Raw genomic sequence first — 24,072 nt, 5'->3', positions numbered from 1 at the left:
ATCAACCAATTTTGTCCCACAACCGAATCCTACCAAATATTTCTTCCACCAACGAACCCTAATTCTCTTTCCCTCTCAATTAATCCCAATTTCTCCGATTATAAAACCTAAATTGATTTGAATATTCCATGTCATAGCAAATACACAGCCACGTTATTGTATAGTCAACCACTAGAAAATTGACACGTATATGATATTGTGTTATTAATTCGTGTTAAGTAAAATAACTTTATTGTAAGATATTTTCAAAATTTAGGACAAATTGAACAAAAATCCTAAAATATTAAAAAAATTAAACCAAAAGTAATACAAAATGACTATTTAAACCAAAAAATAAAATTAATAGTTTACACAATATAATTATTTTAATTTTATTTTTCTCACAAACCCAATTAAAAATGTTAAATCAAGTGGTCATAGGTAATATATGACATAAATAGAGACACATGAGAATTATTAGTTAAAAGTTTTGCTAAAAGAATATAAAATAATAATTATGGTGTATAGTTATGAGCACATTGTTATAAAAATTCTTAACACCATTATCAACAAATATAATAGTGTTAAGATTTTTTTTTTCACTTTTATACTACAATTTATTTAAAGAAAAATATTATATTCATTTCTATTCGTGTTAACTATCGGTCAGTCGCACTACTACAAATAGGATTAGTTTCTCATTTCAAGCGATAAATGATGAGAAAAAAAAGAGAGTAAGAACAAATATATTATTATTTAATTTTAAAATTTAGGTAAAGTTATAACTTTTTATTTAAATCAGTATTACATTTTTGTATTTTAGAAGTAAAAAAAAAATTAAAATTAATATTTGATTTCTATATTTTAAATTTAAATGTTCTTAATCAATTAAAATAATTTTATTAAAAAATTAATTAGTGATTAGTAAAATATTTATCAACAATATTATGCCCTTTTCATTAAATTATTTAATATAGTCACAAATTAACTTTTTTCAGTAAAAGCTAAATATTATATTTTAATTTAAAAAAATGGTCTATAGGTGAGTGAGCATTTTTTTAGAATTTTGACAACAAAAGTACTTTTAATATAAAACAATGTTTTCCAAAAATATTATTATTTTTAGAAGATTAACAATATTTTTTAACCTAATAGAATCTAAAAGTATATCTATAATATATATATATATATATATAATTAATTAATTCTTAAAAATCTATAATATTAATTTATTCAACTGATTTGATATATCTACAAAAATGATCATGTATTAAATTCTTATATTCTGTTAACTATATATTTTGTTTTGTTTATCTTCTGAAATCAGTTATCTCCCAATTTAATCCATCATATTATTAAAATTTAATTTAGTTCTAAATATAATTCAAAATGGGACACAGCCGTGCATTATTTCGCTACTTTTCATAACTTTTTACATGTTTTAGTGTTTTCGCAACTTTTTAATTATCATCACTTGTCTTATCACAACATAACATAATTTACAGATTGAAATTATTTATTTGTTATTACAAAATATAATCATGAATTAATTTTTTTTAAATCTTACTTGAACTACCAAACTAAAATATGAAAGTATTTCTGATTCAAAATAAGAAAAGAAACGAAATAACGCGGATTAAATTGTTGGCATGAAAGATAAGTTGGAACAAAATGTCACGCCGAAGAAGTGAAAGAACTCGGAGGTAAAAACGAAAACCACAAAGAACAACCGCGGTTTAAGAAGGATTCACACAGTTTGGCATTGGGCCATGTCTCCAATTTGAATCATCACAGCCACGTGTCCAGATCACAGACATTGTAACCTTTTGGCCAAAAGTGCAGGACATGTAAGTTGACCTAAGCGTCAATGAATCAAACGGCTGAGAGAGTATTTTCGTCCAGGATCGCTGATCAACGATTGATCAAACCCCTCAAAGCAAGCAAGACTCCAACCCTTTCTCACCGGGCGCCAAAAACCCCTTTCGTCGCTTTATCAACAAACCTTACTCTCTCCTTTCAAACGTAGTGGCAGAGCAGAACTCCAAATTGAAAAGCTCCTCATAAATCAGAAGAGAGATATTGAGAGAGATTGCACTCTGGTTCGTCTTTCTCTATCGGCGCCACCTATTCGATTTGATTATTGTTTGGTTTCGATTTGAGCATGGACCTTCAGAACACAGTGAAAGAAGCCCTAAATGCACTGTACCATCACCCTGATGATGCGGTGCGCATGCAAGCCGATCGCTATCTCCAAGATTTCCAAAGAACTTTGGATGCCTGGCAGGTTCTCTCTTTAATCCATTATTTGTTTCTTCAATTCATTTCCTTTGGACCTGGATTTGTCTATCTCTTGGTCTTGCGTCCGATTTGATTTCTCTGAATGGCTAGATAATTTTCCTGCTGTTGTTTTTTGTTCTCGGGTAATTGATTTGATGATTGTTGTTGTTTCTCTAACTGTGAGCTTCTCTGAGAGTTGTTTAGTTGTGTCTAGTGAATGTTTCTATTTCCGTGTCTCTTTGATGTCAAAGAGATTTTTTGCTTTATTTGTTTGAATTGTGAGCTCCATGATTAGATGCAGGGACAAAATTTCAAACTTACTGCACAAATGTTTCTTATTTTGATCTCTGCAGGTGGCTGATAATTTACTTCATGATCCCAGTAGCAATCTAGAAACCTTAATATTTTGTTCTCAGACCTTGAGAAGCAAGGTGATTTCATTGTTCTTCTATTTTCTGTTGATGTGAAGTTCATAAGATGTTAGATGTTGGTTTCTGAATGCAAAATATTGTCTTGAGTTTTTTTTTTTTCTTGTGTTTTGAGTACTTGTTTTTGGTATGGTTTAGGTACAAAGGGACTTTGAGGAACTCCCTTCCACAGCTTTTCGGCCATTGCGTGACTCATTGAATGTGAGTGAGGGTCTATGTAATTTTGGTGCTTTTCTTATGGTGTTTATTTAAGATTTTGAATGTGTGATTTATTCTCAGTTCAAAGGATTGCAAATGTCCTTTTGTTTTCTTACATGCCCTGGGTAAAATTGATTGGTTTGTGGACTCCCATCCATGACCACACAGATGTTCAAGTGGAAACAGTACTTTATATGATTTAATTTTGATAGTTTTTCTAATGCAGACACTGCTGAAAAAGTTCCACAAAGGTCCTCCAAAAGTCAGAACACAGGTGCGATACAAACGTCCTTTAAACCTTTCTGTCTTCTTTGTGGTTTGTTTTTGTGAGTTAGTTTTGTTCTTTTTCTATGGAAATTTAATGTTCCCAAATGTATTGTTCAAAATGTGCTGCACCTGTAGATTAGCATTGCGGTGGCTGCCTTGGCAGTGCACGTTCCTGCAGAAGACTGGGGGGATGGTGGTATAGTCAAATGGCTTAGGGATGAGATGGATTCCCATCCAGAATATATACCGGGATTCTTGGAGTTACTTACAGTTCTACCAGAGGTATACTAGCTGACATCAGTGGTGAAGAAGTAGCACGTGTCGTCTTTTCATCTTATTAATTAGACATATGTTTGAACTTTGAATGACTAAATGTTAAGTTATAATTTGTGAAGTTGCTGCTTCGTCAGACTTGGATATTGTTGTTTATTTAGTATTATCATAATTTCATACAAGTCATGCATTCTTCTGTAAATGGTTTTAACCAAATGTTTTAATTATAGTAAGTTTTGTTAACAATTTGAATTTTTGGGTTGCATATTATGCCCTTTCACATATTTTATCGTTATATGCAGGAAGTATTAAATTATAAGATAGCAGCTCGCCCAGAAAGGCGACGTCAATTTGAAAAAGAGCTTACATCTCAAATGGAAGTTGCTCTTAATATATTGACAGCTTGTTTGACTATTTCTGAACTTAAGGAGCAGGTAAGCAATACATTTTCATCATCTACTTAGTATTCAAGATGTGGTTCTTGTGAGGTATTTTGAGCTACGATTCTTATGGTGATATTTTTATGTCAAAATTTCCAGGTTCTAGAGGCATTTGCTTCGTGGCTTCGCTTAAAGCATGGGTATTAAGTTTTTCTGCTTAGGCTTGTGTTATCAAATGTTTTATTAGTCGTAATTGTAATGGAAAACTCATTTAAACGTAATGATTGAGAGTAAGCTTTTATCTTATTAACATGAAAGCTCTATTGTCCCCAATTTAAGATTTACTGGTACTTCTTTATCTCTATGTTTGCATGTGTTTTAATTTGTTGGCTTTCACATGAAGGAATTGCAGAAGGATTTGCTATTTTACCCAAGTTCTACATATATAGACTTTTATGTTAAGTGAAAATGATAGAATGTGTGGGTAGCATATCTAAAAGTGCAGGGTAATGGGTTTTAGTTTTGCATTCATAAATTAAATAAAGAGGCTTGGGTATTTTGTTGCTGTTTATTACAACATGGTGAAAAATTGGTGAACTATCTGTGTTATATATCCTCAAGTGAGGAAAAAGTATTTGATTCAATTCGCTGATGAATTTTTTGTCCTCCAGGATTCCGGGATCAGTTCTGAGCTCTCATCCGTTGGTTCTCACAGCATTATCAAGCTTGAATTCCGAGTTACTTTCAGAGGCATCTGTAAATGGTATAACAAGTTAACTGGGAGACATTCATCTTACATTATGTTTGTTTGTTGTTATATGTCCCAATCATGCATATAATACTTTATACTGCATTTTTACCAACCCTTGGGAAAAAAGAAATTAGTGAATGTCAAATTGATTGTATGCAACTATTGATAAACACACGTTTCATGTCTGATCCCTTCTTGGCACACATTGTGATAGATGTAGATATGCTAAGGATACGATCGTAGGATCAATAAATATAAAATTTTATTATGGGTTCTAGATGATTTTGCAAGTGCAGTACTGATCTACTGAAAGAAATGCAACACTGACCACCCATTTTATTGTCCAAAAAACAAGCTGGAAAACGTAATGTATATGAACTAGCTAGAATGGCTGCATAGTTTAATTTTATTATAGATTAATATTAATTACTGTTAGTATATTATAGCCTTAACTTTTAGGAGTATAGTGATAAGGAGGCATGATACCACAGTATTTTAATAAGGAGGCATGACATGGCCTCATTGTCAATCTAACTTTAAAAGCCGAGACACTCATATACTATCTTAAATGAAATGGTTAAATACATAATATCTACCAGCAAAAGATGTTACTTTGCATATAATATTCTGGAATTTAAAATAAAAGTTGTTGTTATTAGGATATTAAGTTTATTGCTAGAAGTTGTTAGAATATTCTAGAGATCTCTCTGTAATTATTACTATAGGGTTAGAGCTCTCTATGTATAGAGGCTGATTATTGTTTCAAATTAATCAATGGAATAAAAGTCTTCTTTCTTTCATATTAATCCTTTCAAGTAAAAATACTTGTTTTCTTCCATGGAAGAGGTAAAAGAACTCACAAAAGCAAATTTTAGCAATGGAGGAAATTCAGTAGTGGAAAAAACCACTGGCATGCACTTACATTCCCTTTGAGCTCCATTTTTTTGTTGGAAGCTCTTCTGTGCAGCTTGATAACATTTTATGAACTGGTTATTCCTTGACCCTACTTTGATTCCAGTTCTAAAATCTTTTAATGACCAAATTGATTACATTATGGCCAGAAAAGTGGAAGAGTCAAATGGTAGAGAATTTTGAATCTTCATGATGAGCTTTCCATCAAGGATTCTACATTTGCCTTCCTTTTTGTTCTGGTGAAATATACTGGCATTTGGTGGTGTCATATTTCCACTTCCTTTGAGTATTTCTCCTAAGGTGTATAATAGGAGACAACACATTCTTCTGCCACAACTGGTTCATGATCATGATTCATGTGCAAGGAAATGCCGTTGGTTGGGAAGTGCTGAATGTGATAGCTGGGGATGCGTATAGTGGGAAATATGGGATTTGGAATGCATATTGTAATCCTATATAAGGTATTGGGAGACTAGTTTTATATGATTATGGTGGGATGAAAAGCTTTGACTATATTTTACTTTACTAGTAGGCATGTGTACCAAACATCTGCTAATGCTTTATGGTATTTACTTTTAATATCATTTGTTCAATGTACAATGTGTCAAACACATTTCATTGTGCTAGAATAACATTACACATAGTGTAGGTTAGTATCTTATCATAACAACAATATTTTCTCTGTTCTTTCTTCATCATAATCCATCAGTTATAACAAAGTGTTTACAAGATAATAGAAATTTATAGCTATTTATTTGCTCACTTAAGTTAGTTTAAGTAATATTACCTCCATTTGATTATTTCTGTTGTTGTTCCTTTTATATTGTCTTCTGGGATTTAATCATGGTGTTGCTTTCCCTGTATTTTTAATTTGGCAACATAATATTCTTTCTCTTGTGGGAATGCTATTTTGCAGTGATTTCTGAATTAATACATTACACGGCAGCAGGCAATAGTGATGGTGTTTCTGCAAATATGCCCTTAATTCAAGTCATTGTACCTCAAGTTATGAATCTTAAAGCTCAGCTTAGTGATTCTACAAAGGTAAATACGTTATTAATATACAATCTCCATGTGTTGGGGCATGAGAGATTGACCTATTCCAAAGCACACTGGGACATTTTTTCTGTGGTATTACGGATTGTGTTCTCTCTTGGCATTTACTTGATGGCTATAGTCAAAAGTAATGTGAAATTTAAGATGCCAGTGTTCTGTTTGTGATGGTGTCATGTCTGAGCTATTCTTTAGAGGCATGCTGTGAATATTAAATACTTAGTGAATCATGCCAGCCTTGTGTGTTTGTGTGTATACATACGTACATAAATACATAAGTTACACCCATTTGATTTTTAGGAATAACTTAGGAAGTTACAACTTAAGTGTATTTAAAGAGTTTGCAGTTGTAGTTTGCTAACTTTTTTTAAAAAAAAAGTAGGTTTAAGTTAGCTAACCCCATATGCATTTGCTAAATATTCATTTGTTTTTCAAAAGAAGATAGCAACTTAGGAAGTTACAACTTGAGTGTATTTAAAGAATTTGCAGTTGTAGTTTGCTAACTTTAAAAACAAAAAGTAGGTTTAAGTTAGCTAACCCCATATGCATTTGCTACATATTCATTTGTTTTTCAAAAGAAGATAGCAAGTTGCACCTTGGTTGTTTGTTTTTAAAGAAAATTGTAGTTATAACTTGCTAACGTACTCCTAAAAAGTAATTGAGTGTAAGTTAACAAATTAACAAATATATATATATATATATATATATATATATATATATATATATATATGTATTTGTGTGTGTATTATAGGTTGTAATAGTTTAAAAAGAATCATTTCAATATTAAATCTGTTGATTCAGAAGAAATATATAGTAACAAAATCCTTCTATATATGAAGACAAGTCCAAGAAGGGGATTATTATTCAAGAAGAATGAAAAATTAAAAAATGGATGAGTATACCGATGCAAAATATGCAAGGTCCGTCACATGTAGGAAATCCACCTCATGATATTGCATGTTCTAGGGTGGAACTTTGGTGACTTAAATAAACAAGATGTTGATGCAAGGTCCAGTGCAGAGGTGTAATTTTGAGCTATGGCACATGGGGTGTGTTAATTTTTATGGCTGAGAATTATTCGGAATGATCTTGAAGTGACATGTGAAGAATCTATAACTCTTTATTGTGATTATAAATAAGCTAATAGCATTGCTCAGAATTTAGTTCAGCATGAAAGGACTAAACACAAAGATAAATTGACATTGGATAGTGGTCTTATCACCGCTTCTTGTGTCCCATGCAGGCTTTAGCTAGCAGGTCTATTTACTAAAGATCTTTCCATTGAATGATTTTGTGATCTCAGATGGGAATGATACGTATTTAATTAATAACCTACAGTAGGATATTAAGTGTGTTGTTAGAAGTGCTTAGAAGATTCTAGAGATCTCTTTGTAATTTTTACTTTATGATTAGAGTTCTCTCTATATGGAGGCTGATGTAGTGTTTCAAATTAGTGAATTGAATAAAAATCTTCCCTTATTCAGATTAATCTTTATCAAGTAAACCAATAAAATTTGTTCCAAAGTTCCTTTTAAGGATTTCAGTTCTAGACTGTATGACTATTTGATTGACCATGGGCATAGGAAATGATTGGTTTTTCTTCTGATGATGACAGTGTTTCATCCATTGTATATGATAGTGTGATATTCTAGGGACGGTTGCATACTATACTTCTTACACGTCTTATTTTTTAGGATGAGGAAGATGTCAAGGCGATTGCTAGGTTATTTGCAGACATGGGTGATTCATACGTGGAACTGATTGCAACTGGTACTTGTACATAGTCATAAACTTTGTTGATTTCTCTTTAAGAAGCGTTGGTGCTTTCTCGTGCACTGTGTAAATAATTTTGATGTTTTAGCAGGTTTCTTATGCTTTTTGGTTGTGTTAAACTTAATGGATCTGGATTGTCTTAACTGAATTTTCCAGGTTCAGATGAATCAATGCTAATTGTGCATGCATTGTTGGAAGTTGCTTCACATCCTGAATATGATATTGCTTCTATGACTTTTAACTTTTGGCATAATCTTCAGTTAAACTTGACCAAAAGGTGATTTTTTGTCCTTTCGGGTTTGTTTAGGTAAATTTCTCTATAAGCATTTTCAGGAGATGATTAAATTTGGTTTATGAAGTAACTTAATTTTTCTTTTCTTTTTTTTCCTCGAAATGTTATGGAGAAGTTTATTCAAATAAAACCTGTTTACTTGACACTGCTTTAACCAGAAATATGATTATTATATAATCTGACAGGGAGTCCTATATTTCATATGGTAATGAAGCTTGCATTGAAGCTGAGAGAAATAGAAGGCTGCAGGTTTTCCGTCCTGCATATGAGTCACTTGTATCACTGGTGAGAAGTCAGAACTAAAATTTTCCTTTGAAACTGTCAAATACTGTCAGCAGTACATGGTTTCTAGCTCCTGTCTGTGTTACCTTAATATCAGTTTTGTAATTATATGTATACAATAAAAAATTACATGACTTGTTAATTATTTACATAATTGTTCACAACATTAACATTCTTGTTGCATTATAAAATATATGATTAAATGTCTGTCACTCATACATAATACTTCTTATTTCAAGACATAACTGAACACCTTTAGTATTCTTATCTTCCTTTTTTTCATGGATTTTTATAGGTTATCTTTCGGGTTCAGTATCCTGAAGATTATCAAGACCTTTCATACGAGGATCTTAAGGAATTTAAGCAGACCAAATATGGTAATGGGTTGGTGTGCTTGTGATGCATCTGCTTGTTTTTTCTCTTTTATGTAATCATGTATTATTGTGCATTAGATTGATTAACATTTTAGCTGTCTAGGAGTATATCATGGACAACCCATTATCCATCCAGTAATATTTTTTTTTGTGTAGTGTATTATTGTCATCGATAATCTTAAATAAGCACCAGTTTAGTTCGAAAAGTGTCTTTTGACATCAATTTGGTTCTGAAATTTATTTTACACCAAGAAGCATGATAGCCAAAGTGACTATTACCCTGTTATTGCTTATCTTCTTCAATTCCCTTGGAAGGTATCTTATCTGTTTGTTTCTGTTCTTTTGCCAAATCTTTGAATCCAGGAGGATAAGTTGATTTGTGTTGGAAATGGGAGCATTTAATGTTTATTATCTTTCCAAGTAGTTCAGTTAATGATAAAGCATGGTTCAATGTACTTTAGGAAATTATGATGTTTTAGTTATTCTCTTGAAACTTGTAGTTGTTATTTATTATCTTTGCAATTATAATTGTTGTAAATAATTCAATCTGGTGAGTGGTAAAAATACAAACACATTTAGAAAATTTTCTTTCATTTTCTCATATTTGGTGACAAAGATTTGTTGAAGTGTCGTAATGATCGCCTGTGTTACGGATTTTCTCGTATGTGGGAAGTCAGGAACAACTATGCTGATAATGAAACAAGTTAAATGACTATAGTATAGCTAGAAACATGAAATTTGATTTCAGACAATTTCATGGGTTTGCATTGAGCGAAAATAGGGAATAGGTTTAGTGTTGAAGACTAAGTGAAAATTCTTCCTTTGTGCGAAAGTAATTGATGCTCACTGCATCTGTTGGCCACACACAATTATTAAAGCAATTTACTTTTAAAATCTAATGTTTTTCTGTCTCTTTAAATATTTTAGTTAGTGATGATTTGTTTTTGTGGGGCCATGGCCCTGAAATACTGTGCTATTCAATTTTATGATTTAAATGCAATTAAATTATGGTTTTACTGATGGCTAATTCTTTCCTAATGCATGTATTTCAACCAGAATTTGATGATATTTCACAGGAATTTTTTGTTTCAGCTGTTGCAGATGTATTGACAGATGCATCATCAGTACTTGGTGGCGATGCCACACTTAAAATTCTTTACGTGAAACTGCTTCAGGTGCAAACGATTATTTTAAATGTGCTTTCATTATTGTCAACACAATGTTCTTGTAATGGTGGTAAATAACCTGTGTTTAATCTAATTTTACTGCATAAGTTTCGTTCAAAACTTTTTTGGGTCTCTTATTAACTTCATTATCAGTAAGTAGACTGTTACTGTTGGCCATGTTTGTTCTGCTTATGTGTGCTTTTTGCTTAAATAATATATGAATGTTATTTCCCAAACCTTTTCACTTTTTCTGAACTACCTTATCACCCTGTTTAGGCTGTATCTGGTCATGGTAATGATGAACACAAGGAATGGCGACCAGCTGAGGCTGCTTTATTTTGTATTCGGGCTATATCAAACTATGTGTCAGTTGTTGAAGCAGAAGTAATGCCTCAGGTATGCCTCCACCTTTCAATTTGTAATAATAATTATTATAATTATTATATAGCTTTTTTCCTGGTAAATATTACAAGTAATTTCGTTTAATCCATTATAAAATACTTCCTTAATTTTATAACCTTTTGTCTACGCAGATGAATTTATATCTGTATTTAAATCCTTATGTGGATATCTTAGTGCAAAGAACCTGAGTGTTCGTGATTTTTATACTGTAAATAACCTAGGTCGTTATTGACTTTACTCTTGGATTATCACTTTCTTATGCTTGGTTGCACCCACCTCCTTTATCTAGACCAACTCACATTTGATTTCGTTCATTTTTTTAAGATATTCTACTTCTCAATCAGGGTTATAAGTTGTTTATCTTCAGGTGTTAAATTGTTCATCTCTAAAGACTTAATCTTCTATGAAATATATTTTTCCTATGCGTACTATTCCCCTCAAAACCTGTTTCCCCTACCTCTAGTGTTTCAAATTTTCCTCGCTTCCCATATTTCATTGGCTAGTTCAATGTTACTGTCTACTTCCATTCTTATACACAAGTCAATATTTAACTTTTTTTTGCCTTCATACAGATCATGGCCTTGCTTCCGAAACTTCCTCATCAACCCCAACTACTTCAGACAGGTAAAGTCTATACTGCCTTTTTCTAAAAAGTATTGTTTATTTCTCTTCCTGCTGAACTTTTTAGTTCTCGCTCCTTGTAATTTTCTATTTCATTGTTTTGCCTGACTAGTAAAATGCGTGTCATGTCTGGTTGCTTTATTTCCAGTGTGTTTAACTATTGGAGCTTATTCAAAATGGCTTGATTCTGCGTCCTGTGGACTGTCTGTACTGCCATCGGTTTTAGATATCCTAATGAATGGCATGGGTACATCTGAAGATTGTGCAGCTGCTGCTGCTTTGGCATTTAGACACATTTGTGATGGTATAGTCAACTACTCTTACAGTATATTTGTGCACTTTCTTTTTTATCTTTGGAATGGTGAAGAGTTAGCTGGGTGAGTTACAGTAATGTTCAGTGCAGACATGGAAAAGATTAGGCAGTCTACCTTCACTGATAACAAATAAGCTTCTGAACTTTGTGGTTTTGTTTTGAGTATGAAGTGTTACATGGAGCATTGTTTTGGTCATTTTCATACACTGATGAAAACACTCTTGTTTTTATGATATGAGCTTGGTTAAGCAAGCATTTATTTTTTTCAATAAGGTGTTGCAGTAACCTAATTTACTTTTTTATCTGCCTTTACCTATTAACTGCTGCAATGATTCTTAGAATTTTATAGAAGATGAATACAAGGGAAAATATTGGATGTGGAGAAAGGGGGTATCTTGCTTTAATTACTTCAATTATTTTTTCCCTGACCTTTTAATTGAAACAGTATTTGATGGAATGAATAGTTATTCTTTCCTTGGATTTATGATTTTGTTTAGATGTAAAGCCAATAAGTCTCAACCCAACAGCTTAATCGGGTGGGAAATAGTTGGTTCTCAATATAATAACGGAGTCTATGATCATGTTGTCAGTAATTCAATCATCTCTGTTCTCACTTTTTTAAATAGAAACGCCTCCAAGCTTAAAGTGCTCTTCTCTTTCCTGAGGAGGCAAGTTGGTGATTTACAAATATTTTATTATTTGATCTGAATAATCTATATTATTTTTTTCTGATTTCAGATTGCCGGAAAAAGCTTTGTGGATGCTTAGAGGGTTTGTTCCACATCTACAATAAGACAGTTAATGGAGAAGATAGTTTCAAAGTTCCTGCTGAAGACTCGTTGCATCTGGTTGAAGCATTAAGGTAATTTGGTTGCTTTAAACTTTAACGTCTTGGATTGGTTTGATTTGTGTCAACCTTTTTAATGATAGCTATTGATTGGACATCTTCAATTTCCATGCAGTATGGTCGTTACTGAACTTCCTCCAGATGATGCTAAGAGAGCTCTTGAGGCGTTATGCATACCAGTCATAACTCCTTTACAGGTTAGTGTTCAATTTGCAGGGATTTTTCAGTTATAAAGTTTTCTTTTGATTATTTTACTTTATATTTTATATTTTGCTGCACCAGGAAGCTATTGCTCTAGGTCCAGAAAGCTTGAGTAAAAGACCTTCTCGTCAGTTAACAGTTCACATTGATAGATTTGCTTACATCTTTAGGTGTGTTCCCTAATTAATAGATGTTGTCTTAGTTCCCCAAGCACCACCCTTTTTTAATCTCTATTTATTGCAATCCTCAACACGTGACTGAATCTGCTTTTTAGATACGTAAATCATCCTCAAGTTGTGGCAGATGCTATTCAACGGCTATGGCCTATTTTTAAGGCCATCTTTGATCTGTAAGTTGTCCCTAATTTCTTATGCGACTATCATCCCTTCTTTTTCTTTGCTTCATTTTCTTTCTTTCATATTTTGAAGATTTTTTGTCTAAGACATCTTTATGATGACATTTATGCCAGTCGTGCTTGGGACATGAGAACAATGGAATCTCTTTGCCGAGCATGTAAATATGCAGTGAGTAAGCTAAATAATTAACTCTGCTCCATTTGCACTTTTTCAATGTGAAGAAAGTTATTATAATGGCATCAGTTGGTAGGGTCATTCAATTTGGATTAGGCATTTATCTTAACTTTCTTCATTGCTATTTTTGTGTGTTTCATCCCATGCTTACTATGTCTAAATCTGTCATGTTTTCATCCTTAGTTTTCATCAGATTGCATCACACTATGTTTATAATGTGTTTCTGCTGACATGTAAATTAGCCATGTTTTCAGCTGGCTGTTTGTCAGCCCTTTCAGTGGTACAAATTTAAGATTTATTGTCAGTTTGTTCCCAGGTGGTATCTTCCTCCTAAAGAGTCTGTACATGCTAAGCTTTGGTTCTATGCATAATCATTGTTGAAAAGAATAGTTTGTATTATTGAATGTCATGTGGCAATATTCTACCCCTTGTTTCTAGGTGAGAACTTCTGGAAGATTCATGGGGCTCACAATTGGTGCCATGCTGGAAGAGATTCAGAGTCTATACAGGCAGCACCACCAACCATGCTTTCTTTATCTCTCCAGTGAAGTTATAAAGGTATTCATATGTTTCTATGCCACTGGCCGCACCTAATAACCAAGTATTGCCAAAAGTAATATGGTTTAGCTCAATTGTCGTGCGTGTTAGTATTTTGTTGCGTTATATATGAACGAGTCTGCATACAAAAAATGCTATTAGAAATATATTTTGACTTTAAACGAAGATTCATGGGTGATTATCTGTTGCTGACCTGGGTGTGGTGTGGCCAAGCTGGAAAATACCAAAGAAGGATAGGTGATGTTGGTATTAGAAATACATCTCGACTTTACAGAAAGATCTTTTTTATCCTGGGTGAATGAGTGCATGGTTATCAGTCCCTGACCAGGGTGTGGTGTGGCGAAGCTGGAAAATACCATGGCAGGATAGTGAATGTTGGTATGGTCGCAACACTGATGTTTTCTAATAGATGATCAATACTTTATTCTATGGACATTGATACTCAAATAAAAACAAATTGAAATAGTAGTGTAAAGACAGAGCAAAGAAGCTGGGGCAAAACCAGACCTATTAAGAAAAAATATAGACTGAGTGTGAAGGAAGAACATGGTACGTAGACAACATAACAGTCCAAACAGCTGTACTATGATACGTGTGAACATATGGGTGATCAGAAGTGCTTTTAACTTATTCCCCCAGTTTCTTTTTCTACTTATATATTATGAAGAAAAACGAACTTTACCTATTTCGATGTGCCCTTCTACGTTTATATTCTTTCTTATTTGTGGTCCTTGCTTCCTCAACTAATTTACTCCCCTGGATTTTTCCTGATAAAATGACTTATTCTATGAAAAGATTGGTAGATATAACCTAATTATCCCATCATCAACTATAGGTTGTACAAAATCCTTCCTCTTCATGGTGTGGTCAATGAACTAGTTTGCCATAACTTTGGTGGTTGGTGTCTTGCATTTCAGATATTTGGTTCTGATCCATCTTGTGCTGACTACCTGAAAAGTTTGATTGAGGCGCTTTTTCAACATACAACACGTCTTCTCACAAATATTCAGGTGATTTAAGCGACTTTTCTGTATAACTTTATTTCAAATCTCTTGATAGTTTTATAATGTCTGATTTGTATTTTTTGCTGCAGGAATTCACAGCCCGTCCTGATATAGCCGATGATTGTTTCTTGTTGGCATCAAGGTGTATTCGCTACTGTCCTCAACTGTTTATTCCCTCATCTGTTTTTCCTTCTTTAGTTGATTGCTCTATGATTGGCATCACAGTACAGCATAGGTACAGTCTCTCTCTCACTAAAAAAACTTGAAAGCATCATCCATTCTTGGGAAAGTGTGTTGTGTGTATTCATGATCCTTTTGTATATAATTTAATGTTGAGAGGCAAAAAAATCCTGTTGTAGCTAATTTTCACTCTGCTCAATGGCTCCCTTTTATTTACTGTGATTGTTTACCCTCTTTTGCTGTTTCCCTCTGTAGGGAGGCTTCTAATTCCATATTGCATTTCTTGGCTGATATTTTTGATCTTGCAAATTCCTCTGTGGGGGAGCAATTTATTCCAATAAGAGACGGTGTAATTATTCCTCGAGGTGCCAGCATCACCAGAATTTTGGTTGCTTCATTAACGGGAGCACTTCCAAAATCTCGAGTGGACGTGGTAATTTCTCTTTTTCTCATGCAACGTCGACCGTCTATATTTGCATATGTTAACTTTTGACGGGATTTAGTTTCGATATTTTTTTTAACTTTTGTACACCTGCTCCTTCCCCAGGTATCTTATACGCTACTGGCCTTAACTCGATCATATGGGATGCAAGCGCTGGAATGGGCTAAAAAGAGTGTTTTATTAATTCCGTCGACAGCTGTTACAGACGTGGAGCGATCAAGATTCCTAAAAGCTCTTTCTGATGCAGCATCCGGAGGTGATACTAATGGGCTTACCGTTCCTGTTGAAGAGCTCTCAGATGTTTGCCGACGTAACAGATCAGTTCAGGAAATAGTTCAAGAAGCTTTGAGACCGCTTGAGTTGAACATGGTGAATGTATCATAGACGATTGGTAATGCCTGTGATAGGGAGGGCCATTTTGTTTAGGTCCTGTCTGTTAGCTAGGCTAGTTGGTTGTGTATTATCTATCTGTTATATTCTTTTCTTTTTTTATCTATTATCATTCTCCAATTTTTCAGGAGAATTTGCCCCTGCATGATCTGTTGTGTTGGCCGGAAGAAATTAAAATGGGTGTTGTATCTTTTATTTGTCTTGAGATGTGGGATTGGTGAGTGATGTTTGTCCCGGTTGTCATTTTTGGGGGGAGGGAGGTTACATGGTATACAATTGTAATTTAATGGAAACAGAAAAAGTGGGGGGAAATAGAGAACATTGATAAGTTGTTTCAATTTTTTAAGTTTGGAATGAATATGGAATTTGGAATCTGTGCACTGGTTGTGTTAGGTTCGTCTCACTCATCTGTTAAAATGAACGAAGAGGGATGTCAGGATCCAGATATGTCACACATTGGATCATAGAATGAATGACTTTGACCAACTTGATAGCGATGTCAAGAAAGTGTAAATCAGCTCTTCTGGATGCATGTGGCGCTCACCTGACAAAATTTTAGATTGGATAAACTCCTGATAGGATTTGTTTATACAAGTTCTTATTAATGAAAATTACATTTAATATTGATTTCATAGTTCAAAGGTTCTTAAAATTGTAGTAATTATTTATATAAATACTATTTTTCAACTTTTGAATAAATATATTTTAACCGGATTTTGTTTTACAGGGAAAACTTGAATACATTGTTAAAGCAAGGATGGCATAGTGCGTGGGGGGCACTTGGCTATATAACATGTTTTGATGCAAGGCTCCAATCTCATCTATTTGAGCGACACTTTCCTTGTTTGAGCGTTTTATCAGCAACCATATTTTGTCATCGCGTATAATGGTGTAATCATGTGTTTAAATTGGGAGAATTTTTGTCACCTTCTCCTTCGGATTAAGAGAAGCCAAACGCAGGTTTGTTATTGCGGAATTGACGAGGAACACTTGTCTCCAATCTCGAACGACAACAGTGACTGATACAATGCAGATTGTTTGACTCGTGCAAATGTTGTCAACAGAACAGAAGCGGCAAAGACCTTAGTTTTTATATCAGTTGAGCATAAATAAGTCCAGAAAATGGATATTCAGTTATGGATTATTATAGATAAAATCAAAACCAACTGAACCTCAAATGGAAATTCATCAAATAAAATTTTAATATCAGTCTCAAAATATTTTATTAATGTTTTTTTTTCTCTTATTTGTTAATCTTTTTAGATTTAGTTCTTTTTTATTAAAATTATTCCCTCATGTTCCTAGTCGGCACCCTCACTCATTGTCAACTACCTTTCTCCCGGCACAAGAAAGAACTGGATGCAAGTCGTTGAAACAGAATTCAAACATGCGTTGACTTGAATCTATGGATTGAATCTAAAATTTCAATCACTTAATTCAAGTCTTGATTCAATTGCATAAAGTGGAAATCGAAAAAGAAGGGGAGAAATTTGTAGTTAGCTGTATATTATAATTTAGTTATATTCCTAATTAATACAGATTCTTCAACAATTTTTTTAGCTGCTTTTCTTTTATCCAAACCTGCAAGTGAAGTCCATTCATTGAATTTTGATTGAAGTAGTGAATGAATAGCTTGATTTTGCAGTTGAATTATTGTATGGTGCTTTAGGATAATAAAATAAGCGAAACAACTTCTCAGAATCTAAAGAAAAATATTTTTATATTTTTACCAATAAAAATTCAATTAGGAAACTATCAAAATTTACTTTAAATCTTAAAATAAGATCTATCATCAAAAAAACAATTAGATAAGATATTATATTTTATCGATAAGAATAATGGTAAGAAAATTAATATATAGAATGAATCAATAAAAGAAGATTTAGATAAGTTTTGAACTTTTTTTGTAAATTTAAATATTTTTTATTAAATCTTTATTAAATTTTTCTGTAATCAAAGTTTTTTACATATTTCAATTTAATTCTTAAGTAATGTAAAAAATAATTTTTATTAAAAACATTTTAAGTAATAAGAAATAACATAAAATCATCGATTGCATAATGATTACAGTCTTTTCGTCGATGTAAATAATAATATAAAAATTATCATTCAAAAAATAAACTTATTACCTTACATTAACTATAATACTATATTATATTAAATACAAAAATTTTATTTTTTTTTAATTTTTAGCATACTAAATTAATAAATAAATAAAATAGTAGTTTTGAAAATACAAACTTAATCAAACCTAAAAAAATTGACAACAAGAACATCCTTAGTTTAGATTTATTTATTTGAAAACCATTTATTATTGAAGCATGATGGGAGGAGCATGAACAGCGCGTGGACCCATCCTCTGAAGTCCCTGTTCCTAGTTCCACTTTAGCTGGACTAATCGAATCAATCTCATTCACATTCACCAATTGGATTCAGTGAATGCAAAGTGCAATGTAATCTCTTCTCTTTCTCTCCCTCCAACAAAAAATGGTGTCAACAAATGAGAAGAAGACCAACCTCGCCAAACTCATCATCCCTTCTTCTTCATCTTCTCCCTCCCCATCCCCATCCATCACAAGCCCACACGTCATTCACAGTAGGTCCCACTCCTTTGTGGGTCCCTCCCCCCGCATCGATCCCTCCTCAACCCCTCTCTTCTTCCTCCAAGAGGTCGACGACGACGACGACGAAGACGAAGACGAAGAAAAGGAACCTCTTTCTTCTGACCCTGTTAAGATTGGACCTTCCGATTTTCATATTCTTCGTGTTGTAGGGCAGGGTGCCTTTGGCAAGGTCTTTCTCGTCAGAAAAAAAGGAAATGGCTTCGATGGTGATGCTGATGCTGATGGCGATGGGGTCTTCGCCATGAAGGTCATGAGAAAGGACATCATCATAAAGAAAAACCACGTTGATTACATGAAAGCGGAGAGGGATATTCTCACTAAAGTCCTTCACCCTTTCATTGTTCAGCTACGTTACTCTTTTCAGGTCTCTCTCTCTCTCTCTCTCTCTCTCTCTCTCTCTCACTCTCTCACTTCCTATTTCACTTCAATTCATTCACACAATCATTTACTCAGCATGTGTTATGTGCAGACCAAATCTAAGTTATATTTGGTGTTGGATTTTGTAAACGGAGGGCATCTCTTCTTTCATCTGTATCGCCAGGGTATCTTCAGGTTTTTTTCTTCTTCTTCATCTTATGTGTTGCAATACACTTTTGGAAGTTCATTGAATTTTAATTATCCGTTTGTTTTGGTGTATGTGGTGAGTAGTGAGGATCAGGCAAGGCTTTACACTGCTGAGATAGTGTCTGCAGTTTCACATCTTCACAGCAAAGGCATCGTGCATCGGGATCTTAAGCCTGAAAACATTCTAATGGACTCTCATGGGCATGTAATAATAATGCCAATGCTACTCACCTCCTATGCCTTGTTTTCTTGCATCAACTTTGCTTTTTCTACTTTGACTTTTGATAGTCTATTGTTTTCTGTTTTCTGTTTTCTGTCTCACCTTGTGGGGTTGTGCTCCTTATTCTGATGTATTAAGTTTGCTAAGTTCACTGTACAATATCTTAGATGGCTGAGTTGTATAGTTCTTCTTTGCTGTTTTTGCTCTGCCCGTGTGTAGGTCATGCTCACTGATTTTGGAATGTCAAAAGAGATTGATGAATTGGGAAGATCCAACTCTCTTTGTGGGACCGTGGAATATATGGCTCCTGAAATTCTTCAGGCTAAAGGCCATAACAAGGATGCGGATTGGTGGAGTGTTGGTATCCTGTTGTATGAAATGCTAACAGGGAAGGTAATGCCCATCTGCACCAAAAATGCTAACAACACATTTTCTAACACTTATCATTATCTTAAAACCTAAAATTTACTTGAAATTACAATTTTTTGTGGGTCTCATATCTCATTTAGATCACAAAAGTTTGTGGGTATCAAGACTTTGTTGGTTTCAGTGAATTTTAATCAGTAATAAAGAGCATGTTGGGGGTATTTTCTTGTATGTATCTATGAGTAGGTTGTGGGTGAAGGTACCTAAAGTTGAATACTTGGAATTATATGTGGACCATAGCAATTTGCACGGTTAGAAATTACAATTCATGAAGTATTTGGCCTTGAATAGAGAACGTTATTAATCAAGATGTGTATGTCTTGGATTAGGCTTAGTGTACATTTTTTTTTTTTTTCAAAATTGATGTCTGAATGAAATTGTTTATTTGCTGTTTATGATAGGAACCTTTTCTATTTCATTTATTTTCCATGTAAGAACACAAGGGGAAGCATTAACTTGTCATGGTTTATGATTCGATTTGGCAGGCACCGTTCACACACACTAACAGAAAGAAACTTCAGGAGAAAATTATTAAAGAGAAAGTTAAACTTCCACCATTCCTTACCAGTGAAGCTCACTCATTACTCAAAGGAGTAAGTAGACGACAGTATATATGGTTTTCTTCCATTTTGTTTCTCTATCGTCTTCTTTCACAGTGCACCTACAAGTATAATATGCCTGTTACCTGAACGTAAAATGTTTATGTTGTAGATTTCTGAACCCACTGCATTAATATTTCGCTGGTTTCCTTTTCTCATGCCTATTTCCTATTTTTGTGTGTGTGAAATCAAATGTCAGGAGGTTCTACTTCCAAAAGTGATCCTTACCTAACGTATTTTTTATAAATTTTCCTTACCTAATGGCAATTTCTGGAGAAATAAAAACTTTGACGACCACATTTATGTACATGCTATTTTGCTACTAAGCATGAATATTCAAAGGATAGCTTAGAGAGATAATAGGAGAACGCAGGGATACAAGAAAAGTTCTTACTCTGGGACGTGATGTTTCAAAATATTGTGTTTTGAGATTAAAAGATTAAACTTTGTATGGAAAGAGATAGAGGGATCCAGTTCCAAAATCCGTTCATTCTGTTTACTTGTTACAGTTGCTGCAAAAGGATCCAACAACAAGGTTAGGACACGGGCCAAATGGAGATGAGCAGATCAAAAGTCATAAATGGTTTAGGTCAATCAATTGGAAAAAATTGGAGGCAAGAGAAGTGGAACCAAAGTTTAAACCAGATGTGTCTGGGAAAGATTGTACAGCTAATTTTGACAAATGTTGGACAGCAATGCCCCTAATGACTCACCAGCAACCACACCTACAGCAGGTGACCATTTCCAGGGCTATACTTATGTGGCACCCAACCCTTGGCTTTCTTCTCGTTCACTACAATGAACAAGGAAATCTGTACATGGATCAATGTTTCAAAATAAGACCTCAATAAGACATGTAACCAAAGTCTTCTCTCACCATGTAACCCATTTGTAATGGCCCATTGCAGAGAGTACAGAATGTTTAGGGGCTCTGATATGACCCGTTATGTTTGTGCAGCTTGGTTTAGTTCTTGTTTTAAATTAAGGTCAACATTAACATTAACATATTTGTACAGCCAGGTCCCTAAAGAGGGTGAGGGTGTATAACATATTTGACTTATTCATCAGAAGAATTTGCATGTATGAAATTGTATTGTCTTATCTTTTGCAGCAACACAACTTTAAGGTTGATGCATTTCATCATTGCTCATTCTTATGCATATGTCACAACGAGCTATTGAACACGTAGCTATCAACTGTTCTGCTTATAAGATCTAGAAAGTTTGATACTTGTTGCCACCAATGTCTTTGGTTCCATTTCCTTCCCCTTCAAACGCGCACGTTTTTTATTTTGGTTAGGAATAATAAAAACTTTTGTCTAATCTATCAAGGTCAAATCTTTGGGCGTTTCCATCACTGCATGCTGGAGTAGTAGAGTTAGATACACTGGATGAGACGATTCCAAGCGTCATTTGTAAGGTGAGAGCTAAGATATGATAATCGTTATTTAAAATGTAAAGACAACCATTAAGAAACAGTAACATTCTGAAAAACACAAATAAGAGATTAGCAGTATGAAAGAATCTTATACCTTCACGACTTTTAAGACTTTGCGTAACCCAAACATAATTAAATATCAAGCCTCCGTAACATGTGAACTACGTGAATGATATAAGATCAGTGTAAATTCTTCGCCACATCTCCCCAATCTCTGGCCATACGCACCAGTCACTAAAATCTACTTTTTTCCCCGTTTATAGTTTTATAAAGCCTAGAATCTTAATGGTTTCAACAAATGGATCAAACCAATTATTAATGTTATGTGTCCTTACTACATGTTTTCATTCGACATACAAGACAACAAAAGCAACAAGATTCCATCTATATTACGTGGGCTCTACTCTTTGCAGAAGAACCTTCATATAACTGAATGAGCAAGGGATCCACCCACTAAAGAAACTGAGATTAGGAGAAAGAACCCAAAAAGACCAATTCACCCACCCCCATCTACACCCTATGCTTATAAATAGACCTTGCTTAAAAATGTTGCAATAACCACCATCTCTTGAAACACCAAGTTCTGGTTAAGCCAAAAAATCATGGATAGAATCAAATCCAAGAATGAGAAGTCTCTTTGTGAGAAGTCGATGAAGGTGGTAGTAAATATCATTAAGCTGTCTTCTTTCTCTATTGCACAGAAGAGTCTTGGTGGCACGAGTAAAAAGAGTGGTCCAGAGTCTGATATGGACTCTGATGAGGAAGCACCGGTTCCTGATCAATTTCCTACAACAAGAAGATCGCAACAGCCACAGAGCCGTGCAAACCCCACTTACGTGATCAAGTCATGTGGGAGCAACGGATCAACAGAACATTTGATTTATCAAGAAAGAGTCCCCACTGATGTTAACCCAAATAAAGAACAGTGTGTTGATGGATTGGCTTCTGACTATATCAGTAAGATACGCAACAAGCTTGGGCGTGGTGTATAATATTGCCTTCACAGCTTTTTGTGTGCTCCATGTATCATATACTACTTAGATATTCATCCCTTTTGGTTCAAATTAACATGATGTAATAAACTTAGTTGTTGGGGTTTCTAGCTACAACAGAAGTAGTTGTTTTGTTTCTGATGAAACCCGATTCAACTTTTTCCTTGATGCTTTATTTAATATTCTTTGCTGGATGGACAAGTATTACATGTAGACTAGTTTATATAGATGATGTTCTGAACACACGAGTTTGCATGAATTATGTTATTAATGATTTCATTTGGTTTTAAGTTGATATTTTGGATCCAAATAATGTGTTTAGTAAATCTCTCTTCAGGGCAAAAGATACTAATAATTCCAAGTATTTGAGTGTTGCAGTCATAGTGGTGGTTCAAGATATATGTGAGGATAAAAATAAAGTACACGAAATCGTGAACAAGTGGCTCAAGAATATGATTGCTAAACATCCTGATGATGGAAGGTACCCCAACATTTTAGCTTCTAATTTTTTATTAATTCCAATTTTAAGCTCCAAATGTGTGTGTATATATATAGAGAGAGAGAAACAGAAAGCCTGAGATGGAATATCTTTTAATGACCTTATTTGTGCTTATAAAAATACCTTGATAAATTCTTTATCTTAACTGAGTTCTTATTTTGAACTTGCTAAAACAAATTCTATTTAACTTATTTCAATAATCTTTAAAAGTTAACATATGCAGTATTTATGAGTAAAACTGGGTGAGCATAACCCAAATAGCAGCAAAGAGATGTCCACTTTATGTGTCTTATACTTCACCAGCCAACCAATATGCTTTTTACCCAGTAGCTTTCAGCATCTTTTCTTGTTCTTTTGGCATTCTCATTATGTTATAAAAATAATTTTACTTCTCTTGCGTATTAAGCCATCCATGTGCCCTCAAATTCTACACAAACAATTGTCTCATGTTAAAACTATACAAATATATTTTTGAGAAACATTGGTTGATACAAGTAGCACCATCTTACATTTCTTGACCAAGTATTAAAGATTTGAATTTTAAGGATGTCTGAAATAAACCATATTATTACTCACATTGTGTGTACTTTAATTTTGGTATCAATACTATAGTTACAAAAAGGAGTTATAAGGTGGTGTTGGGTTTATGTATATATTTCATATGTTTTGGTAAATTGTGATTATATATGAAATTGGTCTTACACATATAAGATATTTGACACCACTTTTATATTAAAATCTTAAAATAATGGTGTTATGGACCTTTATTCTTATATAGTGTTTAATTTTGTTTATTCTATCCAATATAGAACTTTGAC

At 33.7% G+C, this 24,072-nt stretch overlaps 1 protein-coding gene and 1 pseudogene across 1 annotated transcript; both read left to right on the top strand.

Moving 5' to 3' along the window:
* The first annotated feature begins 1,921 nt into the window (after nucleotides 1-1,921).
* LOC114177774 (transportin MOS14) lies at nucleotides 1,922-16,267 on the top strand. The gene is made up of 27 exons (XM_028063290.1): nucleotides 1,922-2,263; nucleotides 2,610-2,687; nucleotides 2,823-2,885; nucleotides 3,109-3,156; nucleotides 3,285-3,431; nucleotides 3,725-3,856; nucleotides 3,962-4,002; nucleotides 4,474-4,565; nucleotides 6,382-6,509; nucleotides 8,213-8,288; nucleotides 8,448-8,568; nucleotides 8,769-8,868; nucleotides 9,161-9,242; nucleotides 10,332-10,414; nucleotides 10,682-10,801; nucleotides 11,380-11,431; nucleotides 11,577-11,732; nucleotides 12,480-12,603; nucleotides 12,704-12,785; nucleotides 12,871-12,959; nucleotides 13,064-13,138; nucleotides 13,259-13,313; nucleotides 13,758-13,877; nucleotides 14,795-14,887; nucleotides 14,971-15,116; nucleotides 15,317-15,494; nucleotides 15,609-16,267. The coding sequence occupies exons 1-27, from the start codon at nucleotides 2,141-2,143 to the stop codon at nucleotides 15,885-15,887; spliced, it is 2,883 nt and encodes a 960-aa protein (XP_027919091.1). The 5' UTR covers nucleotides 1,922-2,140; the 3' UTR covers nucleotides 15,888-16,267.
* Nucleotides 16,268-18,229: 1,962 nt separating this feature from the next.
* LOC114177940 lies at nucleotides 18,230-21,440 on the top strand (annotated as a pseudogene).
* The last annotated feature ends 2,632 nt before the right edge of the window (nucleotides 21,441-24,072 follow it).

Source organism: Vigna unguiculata, chromosome 3, assembly GCF_004118075.2.
Source record: "Vigna unguiculata cultivar IT97K-499-35 chromosome 3, ASM411807v1, whole genome shotgun sequence".
NCBI classification, from domain to species: domain Eukaryota; kingdom Viridiplantae; phylum Streptophyta; class Magnoliopsida; order Fabales; family Fabaceae; genus Vigna; species Vigna unguiculata.
Note: the sequence above shows the minus strand (reverse complement) of the source record. Positions and strands in the feature narration are given on the sequence as shown.